General features: G+C 26.2%; 2 protein-coding genes across 8 annotated transcripts in view; one reads left to right on the top strand and one right to left on the bottom strand.

The window, feature by feature from the left end:
- Positions 1-436, top strand: part of LOC101239444 (centrosomal protein of 162 kDa) — a 56,914-nt gene extending 56,478 nt beyond the window's left edge. For all 5 annotated transcript variants that reach the window (XM_065789103.1, XM_065789102.1, XM_065789100.1 and 2 more), the window contains one exon: positions 1-436. In XM_065789103.1, the coding sequence (XP_065645175.1) occupies positions 1-369 (369 nt within the window). In that variant the 3' untranslated portion in view covers positions 370-436.
- On the bottom strand, positions 350-27,724 carry LOC100205362 (transcription factor RFX4). Of its 3 annotated transcripts, none has more exons than XM_065789105.1 (13): positions 27,587-27,724; positions 12,212-12,287; positions 11,802-11,925; positions 11,242-11,415; positions 10,237-10,365; positions 9,889-9,966; positions 6,962-7,075; positions 6,714-6,864; positions 5,446-5,649; positions 5,262-5,356; positions 1,391-1,505; positions 1,215-1,316; positions 350-1,039 (listed from the first exon to the last, which is right to left on the bottom strand). In XM_065789105.1, exons 2-13 carry the CDS (start codon positions 12,271-12,273, stop codon positions 642-644), a joined length of 1,746 nt encoding a protein of 581 aa, XP_065645177.1. In that variant the 5' UTR covers positions 12,274-12,287; positions 27,587-27,724; the 3' UTR covers positions 350-641. The 3 variants fall into 3 exon arrangements, with proteins under 3 accessions (XP_065645177.1, XP_065645178.1, XP_065645179.1); XM_065789106.1 differs by having other exon boundaries at positions 12,212-12,306; positions 27,587-27,719; XM_065789107.1 differs by having other exon boundaries at positions 506-1,039; positions 5,509-5,649.

Below are 27,724 nucleotides of genomic sequence, written 5' to 3'. Positions count from 1 at the left end.
CAAACTGAAGAAAATTTACGAAGAGATATCCGTCAATTTGAAGCTGAACTTTTTGAAGCGCGTAAACTGTACACTCCAGAAATCCGCCATTATAAAGAGCTTGAAAACAAAATTTATAACATGGAATTAAAGCGACATACTAGAGAGAACGAAATACGAACACTGCTTGAAAAAACAAAAATAAAATCTGATATTGACGTTCAATCAATTGAAGAAAAATGGAGAAATATTTTAAAACAAAAAGATGACGAATTGCGAAAGTTTCGAGAAGAATTAGATAGCATTTTAGAAATACTGCAAGAGCTTCAAAGACAGGGAGTGATATTACCAAACAGAAAACTCAGTACGTTTGTTTCAAAACTTTATTAAAAAATTCTCATAAAAATTATACATTTAATAATGAAATATTATAACCTATATAAAATATTTTACTAAATTTTGCATTATTAAAATATTTATTATAACAATAAGTTTTATTGCGCAATATTTTTTCAATATTGATGTTGAGCAATAAGTTTGCATGCTGCATTCCACTTCACTTTTTTGTATAAAAAATACATTTGTTACATTTCAATCCACTTAATGTGTTCAGGTCTTTATCCGATTTTAATATCGAGATGTGACAAATTCATTTAAACATGTCAACTATAAAATTCTACTCTAGGAATTAACTTGCCGGAAATGCCAAATAGAGATTTAGTTTTTTCCTGCAAATCCTGTGCGATTTTAAAGGCTGCGTAGTGTTGGTCTGATTGGTTGCTATCTGCGTAGTGTTGGTCTGATTGGTTGCTATCTGGCATATTTATCGAATCATTACAGTAATCAAAGTCTAGGTATGAGTTTTCCTCAAAGTTGATTTCGTTATATCTATTAGGTTCTTCAAATATAAACTGTGGATAGGATTCAGAACAAGGAATTGAATAGCTAGCGGTATTACCTAGCAGTAAAGGGCTTCTTTGTAAAACTAAAGAATGTCGTAATCGAGAATAAGGCGAGATATTGTTGTTATTTTGCATACTATGTTGTATGCTATGTTGCGCTAAAATTCAAGCATAAAATAATAAAAATCAAAATTTCAAGCAAGTGAAATTAAAAGAGTAATTAGTGAAATTAAAAAAGTAATGAATAATATATTAAAGTGAAATTGAAAAAGTAATGAATAATATATTAAAATTGATAATGTATTGAAATTAAAATAGTATTTTGGATATTACGTTGACATTTCTTCATATTTCTCACTTCATTAATATCAGTATGCGATTCAATCAAGTAAAATATGTAATCGTTGAAAAACATTAGAACCAAGTGAAATGAACCTAAATTGAGGAAAAAACTATACTCAATTCTTAAACTATACTTAATTCTACGCACTTAAGTTGGTTGCACTCACCAAAACTCTTTGCACTTCTTAAGGTTAGCTCTTGAATAATTTTAGATGTAACGTATGTCCATTTTAAAAGAAATTCTTGTGCAAGTGATTGAAATTTTGCAATACTCTCACTTGGCTAAAAATCAATATATATATATATATATATATATATATATATATATATATATATATATATATATATATATATATATATATATATATATGTATATATATATATATATATATATATATATATATATGTATATATATATATATATATATATATAATTTATATAATAATTTATAAATTTACATATATATTTATAATAATTAACCAAAACTCTAGAGTCGGCCATTACAATTAAGGAGACGACTAGTTTATATATACATACATATATATACATACATATATATATACATATATATATATATATATATATATATATATATATATATGTATGTATGTGTGTGTGTATATATATATATATATATATATATATATATATATATATATATATATATATATATATATATATATATATATATATATATATATATATAAAAATGAGTCGCCTCTTCTTGACTTTAGTGAATTGTTTGTCACTGATTGGAAGGCAGAATTTCAAAACCCTATATTTCGGAATCTATTACCCTATTATCGTACTCTATTAAATTACTGTTCTTTTAAATACTGCTGGGGAGTTATTATTTAATAAAACAAGTTAACTACTATTAAATTCTTCACGAAGTTAACTAGTTAGATGATTATGTTTGCCAATTATAAACATAACTTTATAAATGGCAAACACAATCGTTATTAACTTGTTTCAGTGGAGTCGCTCGGTGGGTGTGGTCCACTTTTTTCAGTGGTTTCGCTGAGGTTGGTGTCCCGATTTATAAAGAATATTTTAAAATATAAATTTAAAAAAAATGCAATTTTTATAATGAAAAAATGTTTATTTTACTCCTTAAGGTAAAGTGAAAACTAATTTTAGAATAAATTAAATTTACAAAACTATTTTTAATTATTTTATTTAAATTTACAAAAAAAACTCGTGTTGTTATCGACTTCGACTAAATCGACTAATCGAAAGTCGATTAATCGAAGGTCTATACATTCACATTGTAAATATGATTGTATAGAGTTTTTGATATAGCAAGTATTTAAGACGGTCTTTAAATTAGGAGCAGCTGATATTCTTTTGCTCCTTTATTATTTAAATGATACGATATTAAAAAATAGAAAGCAAATATAAACTATTATTTTTATTAAACTTCATTTCAAAATTATTCCCTCAATTCGAATAAATTGACTTTTAGTCAACTTAGTCAATTTCAAAAACGTATTAGCCAATGCTAGTCGACTTTCAAAAATATATTAGTCGATTTAATCGACAATCATTTAAAAGTCTCTACGTAACAACACTAAAAAAATAACATAAACACTATGTCATACATAATATATATACATAACAACACATACATAACACTAAAAAAATAATAATAAATTTGAGTTATATTGTAGTCAGTAGGAAGTCCGCGGCATTTATTTACGCAATAAAACACTTCATCAATTTCGTTTTTGGTAAAAAAAAAAATTTTTTAGCAACAAAAAAAAATTATTTTTAATGTTTAACTTGCTAGGTTTTATTTGAAGGGTCACTAAAGTCAATCTTGCGTTTCTTAATTGCTTTTTCTTTTTGACCAATCGTCTAGCTTTAGTTTCTCAAGCACCTTAGATGTAATAGATGTTACTTGGCACCTTAGATGTAATAGATGTTACTTAGCAACTTAGATGTACTTAGGCATTAGCCATTAACTTTTGGGGTGTTGAATCTTGGGTGTTTGTATTTTTGCGTCAAAATGGTGGCGCTGTTAAACATGTTTAAAACTGCGTTCGATTTTCTGTATTATAGGTATTGCAACATTTGATACTTTTGAGCAGGAGTGGTGTTGTTGTTAAATTTTAATGTTGTAAATTGGAAAAATCAAACGTGAATATCTACAATTTAAAAAATTAAATGATTAAACTACTCAATTTAAGTGGATTGAATCTTTTTAATTGTTGGTTGAACCCTTCAGTAACCCGTTGAATAAATTTTTTTTTTTTTTCAATCCAACTCGAATTGCATGTTGTAAATATGATGTATGGTCCCCTAGCCAACAATCTTTGTATGGAAGTGATTTTGATTTGTAAACTACGGTGCTGTTGACACAGTTACCGACTCTGTAATTAACTTTTTCATTGTTACCATCCGATTTTAAAGAGCGTTTAGCACTATGCCTACAAATTATTTTTTTTTTTACGAAAATATCAATAGCACTTTGTTAGTTTCTACTGTAAGTTGCACTAGTACTTCAGGTTGTTTGCATTTTACTTGGGTTTTACGAAAATATAAGTCATTATGGCGTTTTACGAATGTACAAGTCATTTTTTTTTAATTTTTTTTATAGATATCAAAAATCTTTTATATTTACTTTTTTAATTTTTTAATGATAGTTATTAATGTCACCAATTAAATGTAATTAGTATATATTTTTATACAAACTAAGTAAACGTAATTATTTATTACTATAAATTATAACTACAGTATTAATTGTTATAAAGAACTTTTTTGTTTACTTTTAACATAACATACTGTCTTAGTAATATTAAAGTTTCGATTTTCTAAATTCTTTATTTTATAAATACGCTTCCTAAAAGAAATGTGTAATGTATGTATGTATTTCGCCATAAAGAATTTTTTTACAAAATTAGACTTTTACAAAATGTATATACACGGCTGGGGCAAGAAGAAGACAAATTCAGTCTTATCGCCAAGCTCCTTCAAAACAAGAATATAAATAACAAGAAAAAAAGTATTACCGTTATCACAATGTAATATATGCATAAAATACATATATAAATGCAAATATAAAAAATACTTTTTATATATATAATTTTATTTTTTTTCAAACTTTTATTTATTAAGATTTTGAATTTAAAAATAAATAAAAATGAGATAAAACATGAACATCAAAGAAAGGTAAAGATTTAGGTTAAAATCAAAAATAAATATGATCAAAAATAAAGTAAATAACAAGTAAATAAAACGAGTGATTACTCCTATTTAAAAGTTTCAGAAGAAGTATAGTTCGTTGTCAACTATCAAAAGTTTATTTTTTACTTTATTTTTAAATTGATCAAGGTAAGGAATTTTTTTTAACTCATTATCCAATAACGTGTTCCATAATTTAGGTCCTCTGATTGCAATCGAGAACTTAGTAGCAGAATAATATGCTTCTGGTTGAATATAATTGTTATTTGAATATCTTGTTGGGCATAAATGATTTATTTTTTCAAAAATTGAGTTAAATAAAATGGGTGCCATTTTATTATCTACTTTGACCATAAATATAAGAATATGATATTAAGTTGAAATACGTTGAGTATTTTGAATTTATTAAAAAGAAATTTAGTAACAGTAAAATTAGTGTAAACAAATCGATAATGATAACAAATCGAAAACATTGTTTTGAGAAGTGATTCTAGAATTTTTCTTTGAGTCTGAGAAAGATAACGTAGGTAAAGCTGTTTGCTTGAATCAATCAAATCCCAAAATGAAATTTAAATCATTCATTATTTGATTAATCTAAGTTAACTAAATCAATTTAATTAAAATAATTGAATTGAATTAAATCAATTTATAAATGAGTAAAATAATGTGAGATCAAATAAGTGAAATATTTTATTTTGGAGTGTTTGATTTTTTTTCTTTGTTTTTATTTACTCATGTTACACTATTTCACTCATGGTACATATTTTCACTTACTTTATCTTTTTCATTAATTTTTTTTTCTCGGCTTTTGGGTTAAGGGTCAACTTAAAAATGTGAATAAAAAAAACGCATACTTTAGTAACGTATCTTGACACAACCGATGAGATCCAGAAAGTATACTCTTCTATTGTAGCTTGTCTTTCAAATAAATTGTCAAATTCACTAAACACTAATTAAGAAAAAATTTTAAATTAAATGTTAAATGAGATAAAAAGTGATTATACGTTAATCTTAAATGAAATCAGTTTACACACGCACATTTTTCGACAATTCTGATATCTCTTTCCACTTTCTCTCGAGAAATAAATACGACATATTTACAAATATCGTCGCTTTTTATTGTTCGAATATCAGCAATCATTTGGGAAAGATGTTCGTTGTTGTGGAGAACGGTTTTTGAAGCTTGCGCCAGATGAGAAAGAGATGTCTGACGAAGTAAAGATTGTGTAAAAATATTTGCAACTAAAAATAAACATTTGTAATTACTGGACATTTTTAATAAAACAAACTTTAAAAAAAATAGCTTCAAGTGGATCACGGTTGCGCCTAACTCTGTTCTAGACATCCAACATTACTGTATGCGCCTATCGCTACAGTAGGTACACAACGCAACTGACATGAAGCATGCAATAATTAAAACGATGTGCTAACGGTATTAAGGAAACATTGTTTTTTTTTAAAATTATTTTTCAATAAATGCACGTTGAATCAAACTTCATGTGATGAACTCCAAACATAGGCCTCGAATACTTCTAATACCAAAAAACTATAAATACATAATAATCATATAATATTAATATAATAATATGCGTGACGGAAACACCAATTTATGGAATAAATTGGTGATTCCGTCACGAATATTATTATATTAATATTATATGATTATTATGTATTTATAATTTTTTGGTATTAGAAGTATTTCGGACCAATGCGTGACAAACACATCATATAGAATAACAATATGCACATTACGGTTTTTTTATTTTTATAACATAAATGTGGAAAATAAGCTCAAATCGGTGATTCCGTCACGATGGAATTCATCATATGATCGTTACGTATTTAACAATATAGAAAATGATTGCTAACTACCTGTAATTTGAAACAAAAAATGAATTCTACTAATAAATTAACATTAAATTTAAATACTCAAACAAGTTTGCAAAAAAATAATAAAGTAACCTTTGTTAGAAGCGAATTGCTTTGTATATTGCTATTTGTTTAAGAGACTTTTATGGTTTTCAGTTTAATAAATTCATTTTTACATCTAGAATTTATATTCTGTTAATGACGTAATAAAAAGAAAACTTTTTGATGTGGCAACTTGAAATGATTTCCTCAGGAAATCATTTCCTGAGGAAATCATTTAATTTAGCACGCCTCTACTTAAAATGTATTTTGCGTTAGTAAAAACATTGCAATTGTTTCATATTAGAAACTAGGTCTTTCTATTACATGGCTTTAACTGACACGAGAATATAAATAATAACTAAAGATCAAAATATTTAAACAAAATTCATTTTTACCAGATATTTTTTTAATTTGCAGATCGTGAGGTAGATGGTACAACGCCATTTCTAAATATATTGGTAATTGTTTTGCAAAATGTTGTATCGCTTGACTGAGACTGGATGGTAATGGCTGCAAACTTGTTGGAATTAATACACTGCTTATTGCCTTAAAAACAATTATTCTATTACCTTTTTACAATATTATTTAAAATTGTTATTAAAAGTAAAAATAATAAATAAAAAAAGCATAATTAAATGAAAACCTTGTAAAGAATGACATCACAGCATTTGATCAATTCAATCACATTTTTATTAGATAGAACAACAGCAATATGTGGCGGCATTCCGTGCCAAAAATGGATCAAAAAATTCTGTACCTAAACCAATAAAACAATTTTTACTAGATGTAAAAAGACGTAGATCAAGTAAATGTATTCACTTGAGCTACATTGATCTGATTACGTGATTTACTTTTTTTTTGTAGATCACGTGATGACTGACTATCTAGTAAGTGGGCCAAAAGTAACTTTAATTAGCAACTTTATTTTAAATGTTGAAATATTTTAGAATTTTGTAACACATTTGTGTTACGAAATTCCCCTATAAAAAAAAAATGGTCCTTAATTTCTGAGATATTTTAATAAATAAACCAACCAAAAATACTTTCTGATTGACAAATTAATAACAACTGATAACTACCGAATCTTTTACAAAAGAATTAAAGTTTTTTGATCACTTGTTTCTTTTTCCATTAATATTGATTTAAAACTACCAAAATATAAAAAAAGTTTTGGTTACATAAAAATTTCTTCATTAAGAATAATCGACTCTTCTTCGTTTAAAAAACATTTTAAATGATGCTAACCTGCCTTACAACACATTTTCTAAACTTTCTTTGAAATATATTCAAAGCAATATAGTGTTTGGTTATTGTCAACTTTAAAAAAAAAAAATCTGAAAATTCACAATGCTGTTATTAACCTAATATTTTAATAGATCAAAATACCTGATAGTATTTTCAATATGGCTCCTCACATGAGCTTATTGGGAAAAAAATTCCCCATAATGCACATATAGAACTGAATATCACTTTGACATGGTGTCTTTATTAACTGAAAGAATTGTTTTTCCTGTTCACTTGTAACATAACATTTTATCTTTTGAGACGGTACTAACCATTGTTGCTTTTTTTAAATAGAACATGAAATTCATTAAAAAAGTGTTTTGAGAATGCTCCAATATCTTACATCTTAATAGTGCACCAGTAACCAATCATTGCCTAGAGAACTTGGAGTGCTAAATGTTTAAATCTGAATTCTTAATAACATTTGGTAAGACCACATTTGTGTAACTTATTTCTTCATAATAATACAAAAAACTTGAAACAAAGATTTAAATGTATTATTTTAAAAAGTTCATTATTACATACCTAAATTCCGCCTTATTTTTAAAACTATAATTTCTCTCTTACCATCACCGACAACCACACAAGTTTTCAATATTTCAAATGCTCTTGATTTTAATTGTTTCGTAAAAAATAGTTTAACTTTTGAATCCTGTTGATCTACTCAAATTTAATTATTTTTTTTTAAAAGTATTTTCTAAGATCCTTCCAAACATAAAAAAGTTTTAAAATCTTTCATCAGTTTCCAAACATAAAAAAGTTTTAAAATCTTTCATCAGGTTCTTTCTGTTTGATTATTGCTGCTTTTACTACTTTTGGCTGTTCAAAAAAAAAATGATTGGTGGGATGCTCAAAAGAAACTTGATTGGTGGGCTGTTCAAAATAAAATTGATTGGTGAGCTGTTCAAAAAAAAATTGATTGGTGGGCTGTTCAAAAGAAAATTGATTGGTGGGCTGTTCAAAAGAAAATTGATTGGTCAGCTGTTCAAAAGAAAATTGATTGGGCAGTTGTTCAAAAAATATTAATTGGCCAGCTGTTCAAAATAAAATTGATTGGTTGCTGTTCAAAAGAAAATTGATTGGAAGGGTTATAGATAGTTGAGTTTTAAATTTAAAGGGCCAAAATATAAAATTGAAAACCAATAAAATATCATGAAAGACATTTTTAAAAATAATAAATGGGATCAGTTGTTTTAAAAAATAAAGATCGCTTATTGAAACAGCTGATGACTATTTATGAATGTTTAGAACTTTTCAGAATAATTTGTTGATTTTGAATTTTGTATTTTAGCTCTTTAAAGACAGAACCTTAACTATCAACTTTTTTGTTGTGTCTTAATTAGATTTAAAAGGCTTTCAATTTCCCCCTAGAGTTCCACTTTAACAAACTCTAAAAGTAGTTCTTTAATTTTTTTTATTTAATTCATTATTATATTTGCAATTTTGAAGATATTTGCTATTTTTCTTTTAATTAAATTCAAAAAAAGTTTGATATGTTTGACTTAAACCCCTTAAAAAACTTAAAATTTAAACAGTATCAAAACTTGAAAAAGTTTTTATATAAAAAGTTTAACTAAACAAAAAACAAGAAGCAAAAAATAATAAAAAAATAAGCAAATATTATGAGTATAATTTAATTACACTCAACTTCAAAGTTTCAATACAATAACTTTAATTACTCTTCACAAAACAGTAAAAAACAAAACAAAAAAAACAACAACAAAAAACAGTTCTATCTAGAAAAGTAAAATCTCCTTGGACATGATTTAAACTTAAACAATCTTACTTTAAAAAACACATTTAAGCCTAAAATAGGCTTTTGATTAATAAGGTTATTTTAAATAGCTTAATTTAATTTAAACAAAACATGATTAAAATTTACACTAATTGTGTTTTATACTAAAATAAAGAAGTTCTATTACAGCTTTTAACTTTTTCACAGGCTAACAGAATTTTTCTCTTTAAAAAAAACTTGCGAGACTTTTCTTCAAAAAAATTAACGTCTTCCTTTGATAAAAACGAAAACAAAACAAAACAAAAAAAAGAATAGGAAATAAATGGCTATGACTTAACTTGTGTTTCAAAAATTTATTGAAAGGAAAAAACAATTTTTTTAAAAATAAAAATTGGCATCGCAAACCTAATTACAAATTTACAAACTTCCATAGAGACTTATTTCCATAGAGTCTTCCTTAATAGCTCAAAATAGAGAAGACTATGGAAGAAACTGTAGTGGATTGTATTTGCTTATTCAATTTCCTTTTCAATAACTAAAAAATATTTTACCTCTGCAAAATTAGCTCTGAATATTGTATCCAAAATTCTTTGACAGTGAGCTCTGTACATGATCAGAAGAGTTTTTACCTATAATTTGATTGATTGTTTTAACTTTCAGTATTAATTTTACTGACTTTAAATAAAGTCTATAACTCTATAGCAGTAAAAAATTATAGTCAAGATGATCATTATAAATACTAAACAAAGTTTAAAACTGAGATAAGGAAATTTATATTTACTTCAGATATAATTTTATAACTTAACAACAATTACAACTTTATTAATATCATTTACAGTTTTAGTAATAATAAAGTATGCAACTATTCAATGTAAGTATTAATCAATTTTGAAAGTTACCTTATCAAGAGTGGAATCGTCTTCAACAATAACTGAATCAAAAGATGGAAATGGTGGTAACAAAGCTCCATTGGATAATAAAAGATTTTCATGGTCTCTTGATGGTTCAATTATGTCAGACTTTGAATCCTGTTAGTATAAAATAAAAATATTGTGAAATAATGTGTATTCTAAATGGTTTTGACAGACTTGACTGCATTAAAAAGAAATGTTGATCATAGTACCTTTTTAGCAACAAAAAAATAATACCAGAATAAAATAATGTGGTATTAAAGTGTTTATATTTATAATGTATTAGTAACATATTTATAACTCATTAATAACTTAAATATAAATCTGCTAAATCTTATAAATAAAAACTGCTTGTAAAAAGACTTCAAGTACAAATAAAAGAGTAAAAAACGGATGAAAGTAAAAGTGACTATCAAATAAAAATAAAAAAGAATTTAAGACAAAAAAGTGTTATTAGTAATATTACATTAATGTTATAAAAATATAGTTGAAAAATTAACTTGTGTTTTTTAACTAAGCAAATAAATAATTAAATATAATTTTTATAAATAATTATTTTTATAATATTATTTTAATCATTATGAATTATTTCATAATTATGAAAATGATCTTCAATGGTGGAGAATTCAAATAGAAAGTTGTACATTAAATGACAATCATTACAGTCAATCCACTCCTTTCATTTTTGCCTAATTTAATACAGTTTTTAGAGTTAAAATTTAGAACTATACAGTATTTAGTTTAATGACAGTTTACTAACAGTGTTTACATTAATGAACCTTTTCTCTATAATAAATTTCTGTATTCCCTCCACCGTGTAAGTATAAGACTTTTCTAGTCACATTCTTGTTAATATTTAGTTAACATTAACAAGCATATGTGATAGCGGTTGTAATTAAAAACAACTTTTATAATAATTAGAATAAGCATTATTATTTTTAATAATAATGTTTATTCTAATAAATATAATAATAAATATTTTTAAAAAATTACATTTTTTTTTGATGTTTCCGTTAGAGTAGACTGAACCTTCAAATGATTGAATGAAATAGTTTGGTCATAATATACAGATGTTTTTTTAACGCATATTCCAAAATAATGATACTTCGATTTTCCGCGTGTACCCAATCGTCGTGTTTTTAACTCAGGAAATGTACTTCTGATTATCTATAATATAACTTTATAACTTTCTATAATGTATAACTAATAATAACATCATTATCAAAACCTGTTATATTTATATTATAATACTATTATTAATAATATAATAATATAATTATACCAGGTTATATAAAATTTTAAATGATTATTATTCATTGTATAATTATAAACTTTTTAAAACAATAATAATAATAATAATAATAAAAATAATGATAATAGTAATAATAATAATAATAATAATATATATATATATATATATATATATATATATATATATATATACATATATATATATATATATATATATATATATATATATATATATATACATATATATATATATGTATGTATGTATGTGTATATATATGAGAGAGAGATTGAGAAAAAGATACCTTTCCAAAACTAGCTGCATTAACTGGTGTGACATTAGTACTGTTACAAAAGTCTAAATAATGATTGTAAAGAGCTATACGTGGTAAAGATACCCCCTCTAACATTTCATAGTTTTCATTCAGACTTAAATAACAAAAAGTTAAAACTGATGACACTTTTGTATAAACTATAACACATATATATCACACTGTATTTATATATATATATATATATATATATATATATATATATATATTATTCATATATTTGGATATATGATTAATTCATATATATATATACATATGTATATATATATATATATATATATATATATATATATATATATATATATATATATATATATATATATATATATATATATATATATATATATATAATAGACATAAAAAAAGTATGTATAAAGGTATACCACTGTGTAGTGACCGGTGATTGCAGTTTACTAAATGTAAAATTTTTGCATGGATTTTCCATTCTACTGTTTTAATCTATTTAATAAACGAAAATCTATAAATAAAAATTAAATAAATTATTTAGCCATAAATCCTTATCAGGAAAATATCCATCAAGTCTAGAGCAATACATAATAATAATTTTAAAAAAACTTAGCGCGAACAGAATTTTGTTTTGATTTGGGTTTTAAATTCTCTCATGTATCTAAAATATATATAAATATAGTACTTTTGCTGTAATGGAAGAACCCTTTCTTTGCAGGCAAAAAGTAATGAGTACAATCCCTACATTTCCTAGTATTATCTCTTCACACAGCAACCTTATTTGTCACAGTTGTTTGGCAATTAACATTTATTGTGTGCAAATACATCTTACATAAATTCAAACGGGCAGTTTTTTCACTAGCTTCAAAAATGAAGCAACTAAAAGTTTTTTAAATTTTAAATAAAGTTTAAATAAAGTTTTTTATACGATACCTAAAAATTTTAAAATGATTGATAAATATTCTTTATTAACTTATTATTTGATTAATAATTTAATTTTAATAATGATTTTAATATGAATAATTTTTTAAATGATTAAAAAATAATAATTTTTAGACTGTTTTTTCAAAGTTTAAAATTTGAAACAACCTTCTTTAAGTTAATAATTTGAAATGTAATAATTGTAACAATAAAATCTAAGTTATAATACTTAACAATTTTGTCATTTTTTGAAATGAAGATATGAATGTACAAGTTTCATAATATTTCATTCAAATTTATTCAACAATGGTGCACTTCAAATTTAAACCCATCTATTTGCCATATTTATGAACTAACAAATAAAAAAATGAAATCAAGCAAAAATTTAAATAATTGTCAAAAATCTATTGAATATTATTAAGTATTTTTGAATATTAATAAATTGAATATTATAACATGAAACTTTGAAGGAAATCAAAAGTTTTATTAGATCTTGTTAAAGATCATATAAAAGTTGTAATATTTACTTTTGATTGAAGAGAATGCACCATTAGATAAACATTAAAAGATCCAAAAGTTTATCATCAAAAGTTTCATCATTTATCAATGATAAAGAGAAGCTGGTAAATGTGGTATCACCATATCCATAAATTAAAAAACATAAACGGAAAGAAATTGTAGAAAAAAATATATGGAAAGAAACTCTAAAAAAACAAACAAATTAAGAGTTTTATGTATTGCAATTGTTAGCAATACAAGACAACACTCATAAAAAAAATTTGAATTATTTGACCTTTGAGTTCCTACAGTTAATTTATAAAAAAAATACTATAGATTATATTACTAAATGAATAATAGATAAACTAATATTCATTTAGATAGTTACAACAATTAAACAGAAGCCCAAGCGTTACCACAAAAATCTGTTTTATTTGAAGTTTTTTTGAAGCCAAATTGTTGGGTACAAAATTTTATTAAAAGTAAATATTGTATTAAAAAGTAAACTGCAATAATGTTTTGAAGAATGTATTGACTTTTTCTAAATAAACACTGTTGCCTGCTGGTCAGGATGGAAGTTTTAAAAAAGCAATTGAGAAGCAAAGAAAATAATTGAAGTAAATGAAACAAATTGAATTCACACAAAGAAAAGCAACTTTGATAACAATGACCATCTTATTGTAGACCCACATCATTTATTCAATTATTTTTTATTTACAGCAGGTTACACATACAGCATAACAAGGAACTTATTTTTTTATGTGCATTGCAATTAATTCAATGAGCAAAAGATTTGAAAAAATAAATTTTATTTAGGAATGTTCTAAATATTATACAATGTTTAGTAAAATCAATGTAATCAAAATAATAATTATTTTTTTGAATTTAAACTTATTATTACCAGAAATAAATTTAAGTGAGCTCACCTATGAATATTGTTAACTTTATTTTGAAAAACGGAAACATTTTATCAATTGCTTTCATGTGATGAATTTGTTCAAAATTATTTTACCTGGATGTCCTGGATTACCTTATGTCCTGGATTTTCGATCACTTATTGGTTTAATTGATTTTGACATTTTTGAATAGATTTCTGACTAATTTCAATCAATGTTCATTTTGAAATCACTTTAGCCTGTTGATGACTAATACTTTTTAATTAAATGAAATTAACCTTTTTTTTTTTGAAAATGCATATTTTAATAATAAAAAAAAAACCATACCTTACCTGTAGACTACCAGAAAGATGATCAAATGAATGTAAATTGCTTTTTGAGAGAACATTATCTCTTTAATTATAGACATTATTCTCTTTAATTTTTTAAAACTTGGTAACTTAAAATGAAGATTTAACTGATGCAGAACTTTGTAAGATATGTTTCAACATTTATACGCTTGTTTATTTTCTCTCGTCACTTCACTTTTATCAGGAGATCAAATTTTTCAATTAAATATGAATAAATACATGTAGCACAAAATAAAATTTTATATAACACAAATGTGTAAATGTTTTGCAAAACTTGCAGATGCATAAAACTGTCTGAAATATTGGCTTTATCAATAGACTCAGCATAAACAAAAAAAAACTGTCCATTATTTTATTACTCTTGTCTGTATAATTTTATCAACTAAAGTAACAGGGGGTATTAGGCCCCATGGGGCATTAAGCCCCGTTTCCTCTGTTCATATAATAGAAATGGCTGGTGTTATTGTTTTAAGAGAGAGGGGCATTAAAATCTGCATGATAGAGACTGACTAACAAGTAAGGAAATTTTTCATAACCATTCTAAGGTTTTTTACCAACAGCATTGATTTTTAATTAGAATTTATAGATGAGTGGTTTTTCCATCTAGTTTCCAGTTTCCTTCAAACTTGATAAAAAATGTGCTCATTTGTTTTGACTTAAAAAATTATTGAAACACAATTATTCTACTTTGAAATTTTTATATTTTCCACACAAATACAAGTACATATAAACTAAGTTTTTAACTATCTGTGTATGTTATCAACGAGCTAAAATATTTGTAGAGAAAATGAAGGTAGAAATCTTAGCAAAGTAAAATGGCAGTTGGATGAATGAGACTCTTCATAAATAGCTCTAAAATTCACTTTAAAACTAAATTTCTATTTAGGATTTTAAATGGATAGTATTTCTAAGAAAAATATGGTTCTATTGAGTAATAATTAGTTTAATTAGTTTATAAAAATAAATGTTTCAATTATCAAGGGGCTTAATTCCCCCTGTAAATCTCAACTGTTTAAAAAGATGATTAAAACAATCAAATAACATTGATCAGATAAAATAAAATTAATGTTTTAATTTTATAAATAATTACACAGATATAGTTTAAATTGAAAAGAAAAGTTATTTATTTTTAGAAATAGTTTAATTTTTTCTTTAAATATAGCTTTGATAATGGAGCTTATTGCCCCCTTTATTTAGCAGAATGGTTCGGACATACAAAAAGAATAAGAAAGGAGGAGGGAAAATCTATGCAACTAGCCAGACAATGACAGATGCCTACAATTCTGTCATATGTAAGCAGTTGTCTGCTAACTAAGAATCCAAGCACTATTAAAAGTACTTTCCAGCACTAGTGCTCACAATGGTTTTGCCTCAACAACACTGCTATGTGTATTGGTGTCAACATCATAATCATCTGCAACACCATCAATAGAATCATCATTTATATCTTCAGCAACTGCAGAAAGACCACAGACACTATTGTCTACTTCATTTTCAGAAAAGTCATTTAATGAAGATTTTTATCTCAAAGAACTGCAGCCCAGATTTGCAAAAACTTCTGGGGATGCTAGGTTGGTTAGAACCATCAGGTTTCCATACATAGAAAGTCTAACATGTGATCAATGTTTAAAGCGACTGAGAGAAGAAGCAGCAAAAAAAGATAATGCTCCATGAAAAAAGACCACAACAAAAAGAAGAAATCTTCAAGTCTGAGATGATAGGAACAGTGATGAAGATGACAACATTATGTCTAAAGTGTGGAATTCACAGAGGACAAGGAGAAGTGACTTATGATGTTTGGTAAATGCACATAAATTCCAGCTTTTTTTTCACTTTATGACTGTAAGTTTTGATGTAATTTTGCTGGATAAAGCTTTTGTACATATAAAAATATGTATTTTTTATAACTAAAAAGTAGTTCCAGTTTGAATTTAATATTTATTTACTTATTTCAAATAGAGAAAAGAAAAGTTATTGAAAATATGGGGCTTAATGACCCTGTTACCCTAATGTAGTAAAGACTTTATGACCAGTGAACTAAACTGAAATTAGAAAAGCCATTTCTTTTCGTTTAATTTGTCACATAACTGTATATGCAGCGTTATGTGCATATTTTTGGAGAGTGGGTTGGCTCTGTATGCGTGTATATTATTCATCTTTTACTTCGATAAAAACTGGATACATGTTTCTTTAACCTTCTAGAAGGTCAAATGAATTCAATGTCAAGGTAGATAGAACTCTATTTATCTTGACTTTGAATTCATTTGGATTGTTCGTATGAAATTATCACTTTCTTATGTTTACCAGATTTCTTAGCTTTCGCTTTAATTAACCATATATTTTTCTATATGTACAATAAAACAACAATATTGATAATAACTTTTGGTCCCGGTGCCATGTTAATATTTTACTCCGTTAAAATTTTACTTTACTGTAAATTTTTAACGTTGTAATTTTACTGCGCAGTAAATTTTTAACGTTGTAATTTTACTGCGCAGTAAAATTTAACTGCGCAGTAAAATTTTACTGCGCAGTAAAATTTACTGCGCTTGTTATTTTTTTACTGTCATCAAGTAAAGAAGAAATGTTAAAGTTTGTGGGAGGGGCGGGTAAACATATGCATTTTTTTTATAAGTAAGTGTACTTCAATTTATCTTCCTATGAAACTTTTATTATTTAATGCATACATTAAATAATAGTTTACTTTTAATTCACTTTTTTATGCAAAGTTATGCATTTTCCCTTATTCTTAACATTAATAATTATTATTTATTTTTTTATTCTTAGCATTAATAATTAGCATTTATAATTAGCCTTAATAATTAATATAATAATAGCCTTAATAATTAATATAATAGCCTTAATAGCATTAATAATTAGCCTTATTCTTAGCATTAATAATTAGCATTAGATTTTAATTCACTTTTTTATGCAAAGTTATGCATTTTCCCTTATTCTTAGCATTAGAAGATTTTACATTTGGGAACAATAATAAGGCCATAATTTATTGACGTATATATCTGACGAATGGGTTCAGATATACTTCCAATAGGACTGTAAATACTTCTAAAATAATATGAAAAACAAGTGGAACCAACAACATTTTATTTCAGTGCAAACTTTTCTCACTTTAAAGTTTTTAGTGACAAAACAACATTAAAATGATTATTGTTTTTTATTTTCTAAAAGAATAGTATGAGATTTTAGTTGGTCAAGTTTAGTGGAAGCTGGATATTTTAGCCATATCTATTCCACCGCTATATCAATTCCAATAAGATTTGCAGTACCAAGAATCTCTACATCTGTAGCCCATATGCCATCTACGGATATACCACTTTTGTGAGATAACTTTCCACGTCATCACCTAAATATCCTGATAAAAGACTGGAGCAAGGTTCTGTAATCAAGTGTTTCACAACCAGATCGCGAGCAAATACATGTTGACATTCAGTACCTGGCAGCAAAAACGAAATTGCTCGGAAAAAAAAATTTCCATCAGCTTTACATACATGCATTTTCAAAGGTACATCAGTTTCTTATGCATTAATAAGATCTGGCGTAACAAGTATTTTGAGAGCAAGTTTTTCAGCAATTTTCTGTCGAATATCTTTGGAGGGATGTTCCATTAGGTTGAGGTGGTGTTAAAATTAATTTTTATCACCACATTCTGAAGATAATTCAGACATTACTTTCCTTTTCAATAAATGGTTTAAGATGATGTAGAGAGTATTTTTTTTTTTTGCAATGTGTTATTCCCTTTATCGTTACTCAATAAGCATGTAGAATTTGATAAAATATCAAGAATCTCATATGGATCCAGCAACGAGAAAGTCATTTTTGCACCTTTCCTATCATCTCGTTTAAGATTTCTTAAAAGTTTTTGACCAACACAATACTTTGATGCTGTTGCATGCTTTCTGTCATAGTCAATTTTTTGTTTCTTTGTGAACAAACGATATTGTTCATAGCTTTTTCTTCAATTCCTCTTTTCATTTCTAAAGCTTTTTGTAAAACCTCTTTATCATATACAGGATTATATTCATCATCATTGAGTTTATCTATGTATTTTACATCGATTGGAAGGCAGGATTGTTGGTTGTAAATAAGGAAAAATGGTGAGTACCCCATTGAATCATGCACTTTAACACGTAGAGCAAAAAGGATTCCATCTAAAACTAACACCCAATTTTGAACATTTTCATTTAAGATCTTAATAATTGCTTTTTTAGTTGTTTGATTCTGTTTTTCTACAAGGCCATTGACTTATGGATGGTAAGCCAAGGTAACATGCTGCTGAGTACCTGTCATGTCATGTAATGCAATGGATACAGAGTTTACAAACCCCGGACCTCGGTCATTGATTTGTATTTTAAAACAACCATATCTGCATATAATCCTATAGAGAAAGGATGCTACTGATACTGCTATTTTGTTGCTTAGAGGTTCAGCTTCAGTCCATTTAGAAAAATGATCAATAAGAACAATCACAAATTTGAATCCATTCGATTCAGGTAATTGAATTAAATCCACACCAACTTGCTTCACTAATTGTTGCTCCACTTTAACAGGTTTTAAAGCAGGAGAGACTTTAAGATTTCTGTTGAAGGTTTTCTGACATCGCTCACATTGATTTATATGCTTTGTGATATCCCCCACTATTAAATGCCAAAAAATCTTGAAGATATTTTCTTTCTAACATCATTAATGCCAAGGTGACTGGCTAATGCAACAGCTTTCTCTGAAGTTCCTAGACCCTCATGAACTTCTTTAACTATGTTTAGTTGCTCTTCTCGATCTGTTACCACAATCACCTAAGAGAAAAAAAAGTTTGTTTGTAGACATTTAAATAAAAACAATAATTAGAACCAAAAAGTGTTTTTAATTGTTAAATTTTTTTTTTGAAACTTTGAATTAGTTAAAAAGTTTTTCTCACCATGTCAATATTTTTTTTGCAATACATCAACTTGTTGTCTATAACTGCAAAATTTTAAAATTGCCTTTTAAAGTTTGCCTTCTTTCCTCTCTCGTTTACATCTTCAGGAAACTTTTTGCCATTCAAATATTTCCTGATATTACAAAAGTTAATATTTTTGTAAATCTTGAAAACGCCGAAAAAATAAACGCTAAAAACCGTATATTAAAAAAGTCAGTAAAATAATAACGATAGCAGTAAAATTCCAACGTTGAAATTTTACTGCGCAGTAAAATTTTAACGGCAGTAAATTAAAAACGTTACACCGGGTAATTAAAACGTTTAAAACTTGTACACGCTGACAAATTTCGCAGCGGCTTTGCAAGGATGATATGAATAAAACAGGCCCGTAGGAACAAAAATGAGACGACTGAATAAGCACTTATGCCAATTCATACTTATGCCAATTTTACAAAATTGTTCGGCGCATTATGTCAATTCGCACTTATGCCAGTTCACACTTATGCCAGTTTTTACAACGCTTCGCACTTATGCCAGTTCGCACTTATGCCAATTCGTGCTTATTCAGCCTCCCGACAAAAAATATATTGGGAGAGGTGGAGGGGGCAATAGTTCTGGGTAGGTCAAATAGTAGTAGGTTAAAGTTTTTTGTCAAAGGAACTGCCGAAAATACGAATAACAAATTAGATCCTTTCTATCCTTTTTTTTCTTTTACTTCCTAATTTGTGATTATTTGTTTTTTTCTAAAAACTAACTTCAAAGTTATTGATTTGAAAATTGTTGGGGTGGGGGACAAATCCCCTTGCTGGTCCCTCCCCTCTCTCCCTCTGTTTAACACGGGCCTGTAAAAGGTTAATTTTAAATTTAAATTGATTTATTTAAACACTAAAATACAGATAAAATACAGAAATACAGAAAAAACAAACCATGTCGTTACACTAACTTCTTTTTTATTTTTGCCTTTTTGTGTGTGTGTTTTTTATAAGGTGCTCAAGAAGTCCTTACAGTCTTATCAATAGTCAGTCTTTATGAACGTCCTTATCATAGAAGGGTGATACTTAGATTCTGCGTTGTTTTTAGCTAGTTTGTAAATATGTTTCTTTTTCTTAATTTCAACTTTAATTTTTTGATAAGAGGTGCATCTTGTAATTTATTTTCGACGTGGCATATAGTTCTTGCTGATTTTTTTTTTTCATATAGTGTCAAATTTATGAAGTAGCAAGTTAGCTGGTTCATTGAGGGCACTGGTTCATTGAGGGCACTTCACCAAATCACTACAAAACAGACTATAGTAAGCTAATTTAAAAAGTTTACTATAAAGCTAGGCTGCTTTTGAGATCCTTTTAAGACTTGAATGGCTTTTTTTTTTAAATATTGTGAAATCCTCTTTTTTTCTTTCCAGGAACTTTAAAGACTATTAGTTTAGTTTTATTGGTATTTTGCAGATCAAGTTTACTGGAATACTTTTTCAACGACTTAAATAATTCCGGTCTAATTTCATCTCTTTAAGGAACGCTTCTTGTTATTCATTTCCAAAAAGTAAAATATTTTCCTCTTAATTATTCTTTACTCTTTGGTATCTGAAAAAATCACTTTTAAATAAATCATAAATTGATAACTGATAGCAAAGCTCTCACGGCTATAGTGATGTCTAAATCTCACTGCGTGATGACGCTCATCACTGAGTGATGTATTTTCCAACCATAATATGAAATTTGAAGCCATTTTTTAGTTGTTGTGTTTTTTATTTTATTTTTAATTTGGTCGCTTTAACAACGCTAAACTGGACTAACTAACAACACTGAACCGGACTCTTTATTAGTTGCTCTTTATTAGCGTGTTTACAAATAGATTTTTTTTCATAAATTAAAGAAATATATTAAGTCACGTTGTTTTTCGTTTTGTTTTAAAAATATGGTTGAATACTAGGTTGCAAATAAAACTCATTTTATAAAAATGCTAAAAATGCTAAAAATTCGAAAACTTGATTTCTTTGCATACTTATTATGCATTATTTAAAAGAAAATTTGTCTTAAAAAAGAAGTGTATTGGAAGTATTTTAATATAAACAGAACTCCTCATTCGTACAAACTATGTAATATTCACAAAAAACGCATAAACAAGCACCATTACAAGCAGGGTGAGCTGATTCGAGTACATCTCTACCATAGACACGGTTGTTTATTGGGAAAGTGTGAATTTCTAAATCTTGTTTTTTTCATAATTAATTTTTCTCAATTAGGGGGATACCATAGGGTTATTTTGGGAGAATTTTTGTTCCGATTTGAAAATCTTGTGGTGTCCCCTTTAAAGAAAAGTTTTTTAATTTAAAGGCACAAAATATGTCAAAATTCGGGCTAAATAGTCTCAATAAATTACGGCAGTTGTCTGTTAATTTGTTTTAATTAAAAATTTGATTTATAAAATCAGTAGTTAAACAATATTAAGATTATAATGCGCAATAATTTTATTTTCATAAGTTTGACTTGATTGCTGAATGCTAACTTGAAATAAACTTGATCCTACAAAAAGAAAATAGATATCCATCTCAAGGATTAACAGGTTTCATCTCAAAAAGTATTTTGACAGCGTGGCATAGAAACCTAAACAAAACATAAAAGCTTGTTGTTGTTTTGTTGTTGTGTCTAAGAAAAATGGTGATAAAGAGTTATTGTTGCTGAATACAGTTTAATTAAGTTGTATAAAGATTTTCATGGGTTTCATTTATATTGAAAAAAGCAAAAACTTTTTTTTTGCTGATTATGATATTATAGTACCTTTTGCAGATATATATATATATATATATATATATATATATATATATATATATATATATATATATATATATATATATATATATATATATATATATATATATATATATATATATATAAATTAGTAAAAAACACTTATCTAACTTTTTTCTTCAACTTGAAGTTTCACCATTGCTGGATCATCAGGAAGAGTTACTATATCTCAAAACAAATTCAATTTATAGAAAAAAATATTTTACAGGAAGTTTTAAATTATTATAAAAAAATTTTAATTAATATATTTTTTGATTAACGGGAAGTTACAGAAAGTAATTATTAAATAAATTTCTTTGGAATGGGGATAGTTTAATTTGGTCATTTGTTTTTATAATTTTTTAAGAGGTATTTATATTACAAAATTACCAACTCTATTCGGAAAAAATTAGGTTTACATCAGTGGAAAAATACCACTGATGTTATAGATTGGTTTTCTAAAATTAACAATAAAAATGAATGCACATTTATACAATTTGATACTATTGATTTTTACCCCTCAATTACAGCAGAAATTTTAGATAAAACAATAGAATTTGGAAAATCCCATTTAGAAATTACTGAGGACACTATCCGTATAATTAAGCACTGCAGAAAAACTTTACTCTATTTTAATAAGGAAACGTGGAAGAAAAAAACCACGCACGAATGCTTTAATGTAACAGTGGGAAGTTACAACGGAGCAGAAATTTGCGAATTTGTAGGTTTATATATTTTAAATACCCTAGCTAAAATAATCCAAATTAATCAATTAGGTCTTTATCGTGACGACGGTTTAATAATAATCCATAAAAAATCAAGGCCACAACTCGATAAAATAAGAAAAGATATAATAAAAGTTTTTGGCTTCCAAATTGAAATAAACATAAATTTAAAAATAGTGAATTTTCTTGATGTCACATTTAACCTCTTAGAAAGTTCCTATAAGCCCTACAAAAAGCCTAATGACGAATTATTGTATATTAATGTGAATTTGAACCATCCCCCTCAAATTCTAAAACAAATTCCAATTTCAATTGACAATAGGCTAAACCAAAACTCTTCTAATAAAAATATGTTTAACTCTTCTAAACGCGTTTATGAAGATGCTCTTAAAAAAAGTGGCTTTCAAAATTTCGAGCTAAAATTTGAAAAGAAAATTGCAAAAAGCGATCCAGCAATGGTGAAACTTTAAGTTGAAGAAGAAAGTTAGATAAGTGTTTTTTACTAATTAATTGCTCTGTTCTTTAAGAACATTGAGCACTTTATTTGTAAAATACACTAACATAATTTGCATATATATATATATATATATATATATATATATATATATATATATATATATATATATATATATTTATATATATATATATATATATATATATATGTTTATAACAACAATTATAAATGTATTCTATTGAATAGAGTGCTCAATGTTCTTAAAAGAACAGAGCAATCTAATATAATATATATTTTAATTTTATTTAGGTGCCCTAAGAAGTCCTTACGGTCTTATCACAGAGCACCGCGGATGAGCATTTAATTGGAAGCTCACGCCTCCTTCTAAGCTGACGTCGCATGTGCTCAAATATATATCCGCACTGTGCCACAGCTGGTTATGTGTATATACATATTTAATATAAAACATTTGAAAGCACATGCAAAACATGCAAAAATCTCAAATAAAAAAACTAGAAAAATGTAATGCCGCTAATGGTACTATAATATTATAATTAGTTAACACAAAAACGAAACGACGGGCAAAAACCAAACGACATGCAACTAAGTTCTTTTAATCAACTTCCAATCCGTTCTTTTAATCAATAAAATTAGTATTAAAAAGAAAATCAACCAATAACTTTTTAAGACTATATTTAGATAAAAAATTTGTCATGGAATTCTCATATCAAATATATCAAAGATATTAAAATCAACATAAGATATTAAAATCAACATAAGATATTAAAATTAAAATCTCAAATAACACTTTCAAGTTTTATAAAACAAAACCTTTTTTTTATAATGCATAATTAAAATTTAGCAGCCATGGTGCACTGAAAAAGGTAATGAAAAAGGCGTGAATTTCCTTGTTAAATACTCTTTGATGGTGCTCTGTAATTAGACTGAAAGGCTTCGTGGAGCACCTTAAATACTGCCCGAAAAAAAAAAAAAGTTTTAGGTTTATTTACAGCTACTTACATCTTTTTTACTGTAGCACTGCTTGTACTAATCACTAGAGTTATGACAAAAAAAACTTTTTGGTTTGTAGTAGGAATCAATTAACATTTTAATACTGATTAAGAAAATCATATTTATTTTGATCAATTTAAAAAAAGATTTCTGAACCAAAACACCCAACAATATGTTCACACACCAAAATATCCAACGACATGGTCACACATCAAAACACTTGACGACATGGAGGGTGCCATATATTCCCAAAAATATTTCTTTCCAAAAATATATCAAATTGGATCTCAAAAGATGCGGAATTTTATGGAAAGTTAAAAAAAAATAAAACTTTTATATAACATTCAGTTTTTTAAAAATTTTTAAAAAAAAAACTTATTGTTAAAAAGATTTTTAAATTTTTTTATAACGTTTTTTTTAACAATAACTTCTTTAAGAACATTTAAAAACGATTGGTACTTAGGAAATCTCGAAAATACTTCACCTCTTTTGAGGTTCAAATATACTTTAGGAGAAAAATATTTCTGATAAAATAAGACACCCACCATGCCATTGATGCAGGAATTTTTATTTGAACCAGCTCTAGTAATAATTTTTAAATAATTAGGTTACAAAAGTTTATCATTTGTGACCACAGGAAAAAATTTTGCATACATTTTTTAGTCATAACCATACTAATCTCATTATATTAAAAAGAATAATTTATAAAATGTAAATAATCTATATAATATAAATAATATATAAAAATAATATATAGTTTGTTACCATGTTCCAAATTTTACCATGCTTGCAAGGTAACATTTGGACAATTGGCTTATTGCGAATCATTCATACGCGAGCTTTGGGCTTTAAATATTTATAAACCTAATATTCATCATGGGACCCTAGTGACCAAGTGTTTTGGTTACCAAGTTACCCACGTCCCTGGTAATATTGCGCTTAACTTATTTCTTCACGCAGCGGTCTTGTTCGTCAATGTTTGTATTTCGGAGTTATAGAGTTGAAAGAGGTAATCACAACAAAAAGTAGCGTCTTTGACTGTAGCGACCTTCATGATGTTGGGGGAGGTAAATTAAAATTAAAAAAAAAAATCGGCGATATTAATAAAGTTTAAAGCGTGGCTTATCTCTATCAGCATTTTAAACTTATTTTAATGGGATTTTCATAAATAATCTACAGAATTTCAGAGAATAACTTTGTTGTTTCCATAACTCATTTTATAATAAGTTCTTAGCGGATTCAATATCGTGGACTTTTATTTGGAAAAGTTTTCTTTTTTTTTCGAATAAAAATCAAAACTATGCTATAGAAAATTTGATGGCTCAATCGAATTGGCATTTACTTAACATTGACTTCGATATACAGAACTTTATCTTTTTTATATTTTCTTTCACTAGTTTAAAAAAAAGTAAAATGATTGTTTTAGTTAAAACAAATTTTGAACTTCCTTTTAACTTACATCCTGAAAGTTTTTGTCAAGTTTAATGTTTAATTATCACCAGGACACAAAGTTAGTTAGTAAAAATAAGTATAGGGAAGATTGGGGAGAAGTGGGACGCGGGTGAATTGGAGCAGCCTGAAATTTCTAATCAGAAGTGGTGCCTCAATACTGTTATTTAATGTAAACAATTTATTTTCAGATCTTACAAATAAAAAGAAAACCACTTTTGATCGAATTAAAAAAGAATCTAAACGGTTGTTCTCATTTATGGATCTCACTATGCTAGATTCAAAATGTTTCTTTCAAATAAAGTAAAGCTCTAATAAAAAATCAAAATAGCTTAAAAAAAGTTCGTTTAAAAGAATGTTATTATCACAATTCACCATAGTTACATAATAACATAGTTTATTAATATTACTCTCTCAATATAAATATATCTATATATAAATATATGTATATATCTCTTTTTTTACATCTTTTTTTTATATTTATTTTTTTTACAAGTATATAATCGTTTTTTTTTTGCAACTGCAGCTGTCTTCTTTTTCTTTTTGCAACTACAGATAATGAAAGCATTTTAGCAATTACTAATTACTACTTTGTATATTTACGCCTATGTAATATGATATTTATAAATCACGATTTTATAAAAATGGGCTCAGTGATAAAACAGAATGTCTTCTTATTGCACCAGTCATTACTTATTTTTGTTGTATATATTTGAAAAATGTATTTATTGTAGAGGGCAAAATAAACTTCTTAAAAAAAAAAAAAAAGAAGATATATTTAACAAGAATTTTTTTTTTTGAAAATGATTCAAAGTTTTAAGGTTAATTATTAACATTTAAAACTGAAAAATTGAAAAATTTTTAATACTTATTTATACCTCATTATTTATGATAAAACTCAACTTTTTTTTTTTTGATTACTTTAATAGTTATTTATACTTTTTCAGTTTTTATTTTATGTTGTAATTTATTTCTTTATTTAATCGAATAAAAATAATATTTCGGTGGAATTCCTCCGAAATATTATTTTCTGAAGTGTTTTAGTAAAGTTTAGCGCATGTTTACTAACTTATTCATTATGTATGAAATGTATCACAGAGCTTGGTGATGAGACAACTTGTCTTCTTCTTGATCCCATCAAGTTTTGAACTACTTTAATTTTTTAAATTTTGACAGCAAATAAATTAATTTAAAAAAAAAATAATTTTAACAGACAGAATTTTAACTAAACCTAAAGCGCACTTTTTTTTATATCAACTTATTTTAAGTATTTTAAATTATAAAGAGAAATTACTGTAAAAATGAAAAAATTATAAACATTCATTTTTAAGAATTGATCAATATTTTATTTTATCCTAAATACCCTTCCATAAGTATACACCCTATTCAAAGTTTTTTTTATTAATTTAATACTATAAAAAACTGCAAAAATAATAAATAAATTGCTACTCCTAACTCTCGCTCCAATAATAAACTTGCAAACGTTTTATGTTAACCTCCCCCTCCGCTTTTAATCCGTTTTTATGGATGTTTGCAACAAAATAATAATTGGTAATTATTTATTGGAAATAAATCCGAGATGAACTTAACATACAATTGTATCCCAAAAGTTTTGATTTATATAAATTATAAATAAATAAAGATGCTTTATGCAACAAAAAGTTGCAACTTAATTTTATTTGCAAAGTGCAACATACTTATACTTTTTAGACGTGGTTTCCCAGTTACGAAAAAAATATCTAAGTAACAGAAGAATATATAAAAATACCTGTCAAAAAATTAGTCTGAATTATGCATAACAACTGAATGCCTCTCTTACTTCTAAGCAACATAACGTTTATTTATTAAGTTCGAGCGCTTAAAACATCGCCTCAAAGGTAACGTGTCTTTTAACACAATAGTTGTC

The sequence above is a fragment of the Hydra vulgaris genome, chromosome 01, assembly GCF_038396675.1.
Source record: "Hydra vulgaris chromosome 01, alternate assembly HydraT2T_AEP".
NCBI classification, from domain to species: domain Eukaryota; kingdom Metazoa; phylum Cnidaria; class Hydrozoa; order Anthoathecata; family Hydridae; genus Hydra; species Hydra vulgaris.
The sequence above is the reverse complement of the archived record's forward strand: the minus strand, read 5'-3'. Positions and strand labels throughout refer to the sequence as shown.